Here is a 12140-nt window from a genome sequence, read left to right on the forward strand (position 1 = left end):
GCTTAAAGTTGATCCTTGATGTAGCCCAACTGTAATTGGGAATTCATTACTTTGACCCCCCACTGTTCTTACACTTGTGACCGAACCATCATACATATCATTAACTATATCTACATATTTACTTGCAACACTTCTTTTCTCTAGTACTTGCCAAATTAACACTCTAGGAACTCTATCATAAGCTTTTTCTAGGTCAATAAATACCATATGAAGGTCTTTCCTGCATTCTCTATACCTTTCCATTAGTCTCCTAATTAAGTAAATAGCCTCCGTTGTAGATCTTCTCGGCATAAACCCAAATTGGTTCTCAGTAATTGTAGTTAAGTGTCTCAAACGGGTTTCAATTATTCTCTCCCAAAATTTCATAGTATGGCTCATCAATTTAATGCCCTTATAGTTATTACAGCTTTGAATACCTCCTTTATTTTTGTAAATTGGAACCATGATTCTTCTCCTCCATTCATCTGGCATTTTCCCTGTGCTCTTATTAAACAACTTAGTCAATCAAACTAGTCCATGGGTTCCCAAGCTCTTCCATACTTCTATTGGGATTCCATCATGACCTTGTGTCTTGCCGAGTTTCATCCTCCTTAATGCTTTTTTTTTTACTTCAGACATCGAAATTCTACGTATATAAGTTCGAAGATTGGTGCCTTGGTGAAAGGTGTAATCGTTCGAGTCATAAGTGCTTGAAGTATGCTCATTTAGTAGACTAAAGAAATATATTTCCCATCTCTTCTTAATGTCCTCTCACATACCAATAATTTACCATCTCCATTTTTAATACATCAAACATGGTCATGATCTCTACTCTTCCTATCCCTCATCTTAGGTATCTTATAAATAGATTTTTCCCCTTCCTTTGTTGCCAAATTATTGTATAACTCTTTATACTTCTTTTCCCTTGTTTTTCCCACAATTCTCTTAGCTTCATTTCTATCTAACCTATACCTTTGAAGATCCTCAACATCCTTAGTTCTTTGCCACGTCTTAAAACTAGCTTTCTTATTCCTAATGGCAGCTTGAACCTCACTATCCCACCACCAAGTCTCCCTATAAGAATGGAGCTTTCCTTTTGATTCACCTAGGACATCTTTAGCCACCTTCTTGATTCACATAGCCATCTCATTCCACATCGCATTGGTATCCCCCTTAAAATCCCACTTTCCTTTTTTGACTACTTCATTGACGAAGGATTCTGAGCACTCCCCTTTCAAGTTCCACCATCTTATCCTGGGATAGTTAACCTTGGACCTTTTATGTGTTTTTGGGGTTAAGCATATATCCAAGACCACAAGTCTATGTTGTGCAGTTAAGCTTTCCCTCGGTATCACCTTGCAATCCTTGCACAACAATCTACCAGTCCTTCTAATAAGGAAGAAATCTATTTGGCGTCTATGATGTCCACTTTTGAAGGTAATTAAATTCTCATCTCTCTTTTTGAAATAAGTATTTATAATAGATAGATCAAAAGCAAGAGCAAAATCTAAAATTGAAGTCCCTTCCTCATTCCTCTCTCCAAAACCATACCCTCCATATACACTCTTATAGCCTCTTTGATCTTTTCCAATATGTCCATTTAGATCACCTCCTATGATAATCTTTTCTCCTTGACGAATTCCTTGCATTAATCCATCTATATTCTCCCAAAATTCTAGCTTTTGACTTTCATCCAATCCTACTTAAGGTGCATATGCACAAATTATATTTACGACCTCTTTCTCCATTACAAGCTTGATAGTAATGATCCTATCACCCACTCTTTTAACATCCACCACATCATTTTTTAAATCTTTATCCACAATTATACCTACTCCATTTTTATTTGTTTTATCCCCAGTATACCAAAGCTTAAAGTCATCCAACTCTTTGGCTTTTTTACCCTTCCATCTAGTCTCTTGAATGCAAACTACATTAATCCTTCTTTTCCTCATAACATCTATCAATTCTAAGTTGTTACTAGTTAAAGATTCTATGTTCCAAGATGCCAATCTAATCCTACATTTTTGGACTAGCTTCTTTACCCGCACTTGTCCACAGCACGGGAACCCTTGCCTACTTATCACCGCATCCGGGCGCCGATGCGATGTGTTGCTTACAGGGGACGCCCTAGCTAACCCTTGCCCACTTATCACTACACCCGGGACATAGTGTAGTGCGTCGCTTCTTTTGTCGAGAAACACCCTAACATAGCTTTTATCATATAAGGTCGAATCCATGAAAAGGGTTTGGCTAGAATTTTTCCAGTGCCAGCTACCGACCTAACGCACCAACCCTCCTTTACCCGAGCTTGGACCGGCAGCAAAACACTGGCGGAGTTTTTTAAACTAAGTAGACAAAAACATAATATGTATAGTGTAACTTTGGTTGTGATTGGATAGATGATGAGGTGGTGAAACAAAATGAGAAAGATTCCACAAAGTGATTACTCTATTTACCTTGGCTCAATCATAAATAAAAAAGGTGATATAGATGATGATGTTTCGCAAAGAATTAAAATAGAATGGATGGAGTGGAGAGGTGCATCCAGGGTCTTGTGTGATTGACATATTCCTCAAAAGCTCAAAAGAAAATTCTATAGGTTCATTGTATGACCAACTATAATGTAAGGTACATAGTGTTAGGGTCAAGAGAAGCATCTTATAGAAAAACTCAGTACGATGATGATAAGATGGATGAGTTGCAAAACTATGAAGGATAAAGAATAATTATGTAAGAGTTGGTTTAGGAGTAGCTCCGATAAATGATAAGCTACAAGAAAGTCGTTTAAGGTGACACAGCCATGTTCAATAAAGGCCTGTAAATGCCTTTGTATTGAGAAGCAATTTAATCCAAATTGAAAAATTAGAAGAACTAGGGGCAGACCTAAGACAACCTTGAGAAAAGTGGTGAGAAAAGTGGTGAGAAAAGATATGTATAGGTCATGCCTTGCATCTAGTATGGCCTCAAACAGAGCTGATTGGAAGGGCAAAATTGATGTAGCCAACCTTGTTTGGTTGGGACAAGGCTTATCGTTGTTGTTGAGCTGGTTTTGTTACAGATCTGGGTTACTTGGCCATCACGCAATTGAGGCTACATTAAAAGGATACCTTTACTTCCATATTCAGTCACATATTATTTTCCCTAATTCTCTTTTTTTATATTAGAAATCAAAGTAAATAAGGCAAGTCACTCTTGCCTAGTGCTCTGTAGCTTTGTTATTTGGCTGGGTACCGCCTGTTGAGGCTTTTTCGGTTCCCTTGCTTTTGCTTGGGCTTGCCCTTGGTTTCACCTTTATTTCCTTTCCCTCCACCTCTCTTTTCTTTGCTAATGAATTTATTTATTGATCCCAAAAAAAAAAGCATGTCATGGTCATCAATCTCGGCATACAATTCAAGACACCAAATCTACACGATGACTAACTTAAGTTGTTAGAAATCAGGACCACCGCCAAGAAACATGGCAGCAAGTGCTAAATATCCCCCCCCCCTTTTTTTGCACCATTATTTCCAACATCTTCTATGTTATCACTAATCTCCTTTTTATGTCATGAATATATCCCTGAAAGGATTATCCCAACAGGAGAACAGGTTTCAGCCTACGTTTCCCAATAGAAGACATGTTCAGTATCTGTTCAACTACAGACTGACAGATGAATTCAACATTTCTAGGGAAGATGACAAACAACACTACAAAAACATTCTTGGGGTTTGCAGATCACTTCTCGTAACTGATCACATCCTCGTGCAGTTTTACCAGCAACTCACACCCTTCTTCCAAATTGCACAGATTTGCTCAAATTAAATAACCTATTGAAAAGAAAGAAAGAAACAATGACTATATCGGTACCTGATATAGTTGTGCTAATCCAAATTGCTGAACATCTTGAATTATTATAGTGTTGGCATTCTGAATGTCAAGCCCACTTTCAACAATATTTGTGCATATGAGGATCTTGATTTCTCCTTGAGCAAAGTTTTCCATAGTTTCTTCAAGCTGCTTTGAGTATTGCTGCGAGAAAGGAGACAAAATTCACATAAACAATATACTTAGTGAAATTTAGATTTTATTTAAAATCAGTGATCCAATATGACATAGAAGATGTATATGATGAAATGATAAAGAATGGAACAGATCAAAGTCGATAGTTGATCATATAAAAAAAAAGCTTCAGGAAGATTCCATCTAAGTGTAGGACATCACAAACCTTGTGAAAGGGGAGTACCAAATGATAAGCATAACCTATTATAGCAGAAGCAATATTCATCGTGTTATGTTATAAGGAATAACAACATGATAACCATTCCAGCCAATGATGCAGCACATCTGCAATAGTACCTATTACAAGACGTGGTCTCAACATTATTGCTAGGGCCACCAAGAAGGATATCTTGGGGTTTGATTTTTTATGCCTTCCCTTTGCTAAATCCTAATTGATACCTTGAGTTAAACGTTTAGTTGTATTGAAGCTGTTCACAGTTACAGAAGATCCCCTAGTTGTCCTGCATTCTATGCGATGTCTTTTTTTATACTCACAATTTTTTTCTTGCTTCTTCCTCCTCTAGGATCCATGTAGATGACCCGCTAAGTTGGGACAAGGTTATGTTGGTTGTTGTTTGTGTTGATGTTGGGAGCTCCATTCCAATAGCTGGACTTCCCAAGAGTCTCAGTCACGTTATTCTCCTTCTCTCCTCTACTCTTTTCTTCTTTTTCCTTTTCTTACTTAAATGATAGCAAAGCAGGGTTCTTAGGTATTGTTACTCAATATCCTAGGACCATGTTCACTTCTTGGTTCTCAGTCAAGGATTTGTGGTCTTTCAAGGCTCTCTAGCTTGCGCTTTTTCAAGGTTCCAGTTTGAAGGGGTGCAGCACTCTGAGCTGTGCATTGGGCTCTTTTTATATACTAGTTCATCATTCAACAAAAGGACTAGCTCTCTGCTTTTCATGATTGGTTCCAACATCAAGGTTACAAATTGTTTATGGCACAAGTATCAGATTTTTGAATTTTTTGGGGTTACTCTCTCATCGATATTTTGGTTATTAGAGATTTGCATCTTGAATTGATTTGAAGTCAGTTCCTTTTTGGAGATTGGTCTTAATTGACTTTTGGTGGCTATTTGAATTTTGGGGTAGGTCACTACACCCACCCCAAGAAGAGTCCCAAGGCCTGAAAGAAAAACTAGGCTTGCTGCCCGGCAGCATAGAAGCATGATTCAATACCAGGTGTATTTTAGTAGTTTTGGGAATCCTACTCGGTCCTAGCTGGGCCTATTTGTAAATAGGAGCCTGTTAGGAGTCCAAATCTGTTTTTGAATTGTTGTTTGAGTCAGTCTAGGATGAGATAAGTAGAAGCCCTAGTTAAAGTAAAAGCCTCATTTAAGTTAGAAGTCCTATTTGAATTCTATTTTTTACGTTATGTATGGTTAGGAGCCAGCAGTAAAGGCTATAAATAGACAGCCTATGCTTCAAACAATGCAGTTTCGACTTTCGAGGATACATAGAACTTTTTAGGGTTTATGATTGACAGAATTCAGTTGGCAGAGTTGCTGGTCTGCCTCCATTCTTCCATCCTCCACCCCAGGCCTTCTAAATAGGTGACCAACAATTTGTTGTTCTTCCCCTCCCTATCCCCCTTGGCTTTCTTTTTTCTTTTCCCTAAACCCGGCGATGTAAACCATTTCCAGGGAAAGCATAGGGCCTAGGGTTGCTCCCCAAACTATTGATTCCACTAGGGGTATTTTGGTTATTTTTTGAAATTTTCATGCAGTCCAAGTTAAGGTTTCATTGGATCCATCATGCTAGTGGACCCTATATCTACGCTTTTTTTTTTTTCTTTCTTTTCAAAATTTAAACTGAGTCCTTAATTTATAAGTTATTGAAGATTCCTTATTAAGGTCGGATTCCTAGTTTGTGAAGGAGTCCATTAGGGTTGTCCTACGCCTTGCAAGGAACCAACATCTACTCTTAAAATTCAAATTAGAACTCTCTAGAGTAAGTTATGAAGATTCCTTCTGTGACTTAAAGTATTAGGAGTTTAAGTTAATATTGGATTCCAAGTTAAGAGTCCCAAGTTGATTTCTTAAGTTGAGGCCTATTATGTTTTAGAGGCTATAAATAAGCCTTCATACTCTGTAACCATCAAGTTGAATTGAATAATAAAATTGATTGAGTGTTGGAGGCAAGAGGGGTCGTAGGTTTCTTAAGGAAGGCCTGCAGCAACTTCAAGAGTGATTGTTTCCACTTCTACCTCAATTCCAGGATTCTTCTTCAAAGTGCAGCAGCCCTAAGCGCTTCCCAAGTACAAACCTCACCTGCCCCCCCCCCCACACACACACCCATCCCAGCCCTGTTCCCCCTTCTTCCCTCGCCTCTTGCTTCCTTCCCCTCCCCTCAAACCCTAGTTTTATGCAATTCTAGCATCCCTCCCTCAACCCTATCCAACCCTGCGGCAGCTTTAGGATCCCTCCCCTTCAATATTTAGTTAAACCTGTACCCTCCCTAGCCCCAAACCTTATAGTTACAGTCCCTCCCCCTTATCCTTTCTTCTTCTTTCCTTCTTCTACAACCTGCGGCAGCTTAGAATTTTCCAAAAAACCAAAAAAACCAGAATTAATGTTAACCTAAGCTCCTAGATCACCTATATCTCCTAAACCCCTAACCCCAATTCCTTCACCCTTTTAGGATTAGCTTCCCCATCCCCTTACACTCACTCAATCCCAACCCACCCCATTCCTTCACCTAAAACCTTAAAAATTCTGCAAATTACATCTAGAATTTTCAAATTCCTAATTCTCCACAACCATTCATTCAAACCTTAAACCCTTCTAGCATTAGATTCAACTAACCCTAAGAGTCACTCAACCTTAACCCTAGCTTGAACCAAACCCTAGAGGCCTTAGTTCCTAACAAACCCTAAATTTCAAAACCCTAAGCTATAAAGTTCAGATCTGAAACTGAAATTACAGTAAGGTGTAAAGCTTGAAAGCCTAAAACCCTAGACCTATCAACCTGGCGGAAACCCATTCTAACCCTAACCTAACCCTATCTTCTATCTATTGTATCATAGTATTAAATTCCACAAAATTTTGCCAAAATTCGATAGTTTCGACCATGTCGAAACAAAATGGGCATTGGAATTAAAAGTTGCAATATTTCAACAAAATTTCGGAGATCTCGAAAATTTCGGTGAAATTTTGAACTCTAAGGGGTTATACCATATAGGGCTTATGGCTACAGACATGGATATGGTGGAGCATATGGTGGTTCATTTGCTGATTCCAATAGCATATCTGCCTATGGGTATGGATATGGATCCAATGCATAATTTATGGACTCCATCTTTAGATATCCATCAGGATTAGCACAGCTAGTTCCACGACCAAGTTACAGTCCGTAGCCGCACAACACATTCCCTAGGGTAGGATATCTACTTTATGTTGATTATGCTACCTATAGAAGGTGTGAAGGACTACATAGAACTTTGTCCACATCATGTCATGGCGTGCTTATGCTCAAATTCAAAGTACCCCATGACTCAAGGGATGGATCTAAACCAACCCAACAGCTTTTATTAGATTACAATAGGTCTCATTTATTGTGTATATTTGTTATTGTGGACATACCTTGTACATTCATTTATTGTTATACATCATTCGTAGTAATTTTTAAATGACTACTTAGTTCTACACTCCTACTTATATATTGAATTCTACTTGTTCTTGTACTTATTCTTGTATTTGTTGTTGCATTTTAATGAAAATTTGTGTGCTTCTCTTGCATAATAACAATATTACATTTGTGAAAATGCATGTTCTACACTTTCAATTTTGTCCGTATACAGCTAGGCAAGTGTCGTTCAAGAACACCACTTTGGGTTAGATTTTAAGCAAAAATAACACTTCCATTGTGTTAGGTTGTACATGGAAAATCAAGCCAAAAGAACACCTAAAACCCACCGAAATTGAGTATCAAAAGATTTTGCCAAAAAAATTTCATTTCGACGAGGTCAAAATGGCAAACAACAACAACAACAACAACAATAAGCCTTGTCCCAACTAAATGGGGTCGGCTACATGGATTCTTGCCCTCCAATCAGTTATGTTCGAGGCCATGCTAGATACAAGGCCTAAGCTATACATATCCTTTCTCACCACTTCTCCTAAGGTTATCTTAGGTCTACCCCTAGCTCTTCTAGTTCCTTCAATATGGATTATATCACTTCTCCAAACATGAGCATTTATAGGTCTCCGTTGAACGTGGTCGTGCCACCTCAAATGACTTTCTTTAAGCTTATCACTTATGGGAGCAACTCCTAGACCAACTCTAATATGATCGTTTCTTATCTTATCCATCCTAGTTTTGCCACTCATCCATCTTAGCATCCTCATTTCTGCTACACTGAGTTTATCTATATGATTCTTTTTAACAGCCCAACACTTTGCACCGTACATCATAGCTGGTCGAACAACGGTCCTATTAAATTTTCCTTTAAGCTTTAATGAAATACGCCGATCACATAAGACCCCGGACGCACCTCTCCACTTCATCCACCCTATTTTAATTCTTTGGGAAACCTCATCCTCTAAATCACCTATTTTACTTATGATTGAACCTAGGTACCTAAAACAATCACTCTGAGGAATCTCTTTATCGTCAAGTATCACCACCTCATCATCTGCCCGATCATGACTAAAGTTACAAACTAGATATTCTGTTTTCGATCTACTAAGTTTAAAGCCTTTTGATTCCAAAGCTACTCTCCATGATTCTAATTTGGTATTAATCCCCACTTGGGTCTCATCAATCAACACAATATCATCCGCAAAAAGCATATACCAGGGGACCTCATCTTGAATGTCAAAATGGCAAAACGAAACGAAATATTATACTATCGCTAGTATGGTTACAAGAACCCTACACCGAAGGTCATTACAATCCTAGAAGACAATTTGATTCTCAAGAAAGAGGATCCTGGAGTGAGCTTGGTTTCAGGGCAATCAAACAATTCTAGAACATCACCCTAATTTCCATCTCTCCCAAACCCCCCCCGTCAGAATTCCCCACCCTTCTAGAGCCATATTCCTTCCACTCTTATCACCACATGACTCCAACCACTGCCAAAGTGCCCAAAATATCTCTCATAGAGGGTTCAACCAGCCTATGGAGGCTTCTTGGATCCATCCCAAGGGGGGCCACTGACGGTTTTGGACAGGTGGGTCCTTGTGTTCACATCAGCTGCAAGACCTTTAGTCTCAATATAAGTGCTAGTGCTAATACTGAGAAGGGTATCTGGGGTTTTGGTTGCCCTTTTATATGACATGTATGGGGAGGTGGACTCCCCGAGAGTTTCAGTCACATTATTCTCCTTCTCTTCTCCTCTTTCTTCTTTATTAATTACAGTGCCATAACTGGTCACATCATTTCACAATAAATAGTGATTTTAGCAAGACTTTTTTGCAAATATTACATTATTAGGATGTTTCATGTAAGTGGACACAAAAAGATACACCAGTGCTTGCCAATGGTTCAGATTTTTCACTCAACTTTACACACTGCTATGCTGTTTGTATTGCCTAGAGAAACCAAAAATCCACTCTTGAACTGAGATGAAGCTACCTTTCCATGTGCAATGGCTATTTCAACATTTGGGAATGACTGCTCAAGAAATTGAAACACTTCTTCGAGGCCTGTGAAATTTGAATATTGGAAAAATTGAAATAAATTGAGACATAAAATGATTGTACCAATACATCTGTAAAACCCATTCAGAATGGAAAAAGATACATAAGGATTCCAAGTATTACCGACAATTGATAGAAGTTTCAAAATAATATTCCCTCGGCATTAAAAGTGAAAGGAAAATCAGAAAAATACAGGGAAATAGTATTAGAACCACAAGTACTGACCAGAACCACCACCAGCTCACGTTTGTAGATTGTGATGGTTATGTAGCAAGTTGTAGTACAAGTCTCTCAGTACTCCAACAGGCCATGGCCTATTCTGAATTTCTTGGGATTCTTAATACTTGAACTTTGCATACTCTACTATTTCATGCTTTTCAACTTTGTCTCACAGCATATATTTCCCAAATAAGATGAAATCTGAACTTCACTCGTTTGGAAGTCCAGAAAGTTGGTAAGCAACATATAATGAGTGATGTGTCTGAAAATGACTTCCAACTGGAGAATAATCTTAAATCTAACAAGCATAAATGTGCACATGGAGAAAACCTTTAATACGAGGCAAAACATAGAAAACTTGTCCACCACGATCCAGCTCAAACTTGATTGCAGACAAGACCTTTTCATCACTGTATGCTGAAAGACGAGTTTTTATGGGAACTCTTTCCGGAGGTGGTGTAGAAATTAAACTGAAATAAAAGCAGACTAATGGTTAGGGGTGCTTCAAAATTCACAAGTAACAACTCAGCTGTACTGTCATCTTGGGTATCTTGGGGTTACTGTTGTACCATATTGCACTTTTCATAAGCACATGCCCAATAGTTAAGTCCCTCATACAGACCAGAGATACTATAGCTTAACATTTCCGATATGCCAATAATATTCATCTACTGTGAAATTCTAATCTCAGTTTAGAAAGTCCCATTCAATACTAGATAGAAATCAATTCCAAAAAGAAATCTGAAAGATCCTTCAATCTTAAATTTCTCAATGACACCACAAAAAATTAATGAAGAAAGAGGGGACAAGAAATAGAAACCATCCTGTACGTTCGTGTACAGAAAGGATACACACAAGTTCAAAACTTTATTAAACGTCGCAGTTGGGGTTTGGAATCGTCATGTAAAAGACTTGTAATTACTGAAGAATATAAAACAGCAAAATCATCAACATGGATGTATAGAGTCAGCAATATAAATAAATTACCAGTTAATGGCTGATGAAATTAAATCAACATTGAAAATGTCTAACATTTTTGGAAATTGCTGATATAAAAGAACCTCCCAAAAAAAAAATTCAAGATTTCACAGATATTTAAACCACAGATGAAGTTTTGAAAATTTATATCTGCAGCAGCAGGCTTGTCCCATTGATAACATCACAGTCAAAGAAACATAAAATCACACATTAAAATGCATGACAAGCAACACAGCAAATACCTTGCATCGCGAAATCCAGTCAACGCCAAGTAAAGGGTTCGTGGTATAGGGGTTGCAGATAGAGTGAGAACATCGACTGAAGTTTTAAATGAAGCAATCTTCTCCTTCTGTTTGACACCAAACCTCTGCAATAAAGCCCAAAAAGAATTTATACGGGGCAGCATGTGCAAGTGAAAACATCTTTTAGAGTGATAAGCATGAAAACCAAAACAAGAAAGTAAAAAGATTTTATCATATCTGAAAATGAAAATATTTCAAATACAATTCTTTCTTCTTTTCTAATTCATCCTAAAGGACAGGGAAGTTCTTGGTCAATATAAAAGCACCAAGTTTATGTGTAGGTGTTGCAAGATCTGCAAATATTATTTTATCATCATCCAGGCCCCTTTTCCCATACCAATGAATTAGTGTTTTCATTAATAAGAAAGAAATGAAAATAAAGCTACCAATCATTACAAGTAAAGTTTTAGTATAAAATGCCCTGAACCTTGTCCAGGAGGAAAGTATTTGGGATGACTGATGTTTATAGTTCAAATTTTGGTCAAAACCACCAGAAGCTGTTGGCAAGGGTGGAACCTAAAAACTGAGCCATCAGATATCCTAAAAAATTAAAATAGACCAGCTCATTATGTTAACCCCATGGAACAACTTTTTGCCAAAATTCAGAACAGCAAACTGAAACACGCGGCGATATTCGGCATTGCAAAATATTGCCGAATCGACTGATATATCAGCAAAATCTCAAATTTTTGCGATATTTTGGCGATTACTCGTAGGGTAGCCTTGTTGTCACAATATAACATCATAGGGTTTGGAACTTGGACTCCAATATCTTGCAGCAAGCCTTTCAACCATAGTAGCTCACAAATTCCACGAACCATAGCTCTATATTCAGCTTCGATACTAGATAGTGCTACCACATTCTGTTTCTTACTTCTCTAAGTAACTAGATTACCTCCAACAAAGGTACAGTAACCTGAAATTGACTTCCTGTCTGGAGATCCAGCCCAGTCTGCATCAGTGTATGCTTCTACTTTCAGAT

At 38.0% G+C, this 12140-nt stretch overlaps 1 protein-coding gene across 3 annotated transcripts in view; it reads right to left on the bottom strand.

Annotated features, from left to right (window-relative positions):
- The window catches only part of LOC149006186 (DEAD/DEAH box helicase), a 93149-nt gene that overhangs the window by 37834 nt on the left and 43175 nt on the right, over positions 1-12140 (bottom strand). For all 3 annotated transcript variants that reach the window (XM_089166221.1, XM_089166220.1, XM_089166219.1), the window contains 4 exons: positions 11099-11223; positions 10209-10348; positions 9595-9665; positions 3829-3990 (listed from right to left, as the gene is read on the bottom strand). In XM_089166221.1, coding sequence (XP_089022347.1) covers positions 3829-3990; positions 9595-9665; positions 10209-10348; positions 11099-11223 — 498 coding nt within the window. The remainder of the gene's footprint in view (positions 1-3828; positions 3991-9594; positions 9666-10208; positions 10349-11098; positions 11224-12140) is intronic.

This window comes from Hakea prostrata, chromosome 8, assembly GCF_041222555.1.
Source record: "Hakea prostrata isolate BN-2017 chromosome 8, UWA_Hpros_2, whole genome shotgun sequence".
Lineage (NCBI taxonomy): Eukaryota > Viridiplantae > Streptophyta > Magnoliopsida > Proteales > Proteaceae > Hakea > Hakea prostrata.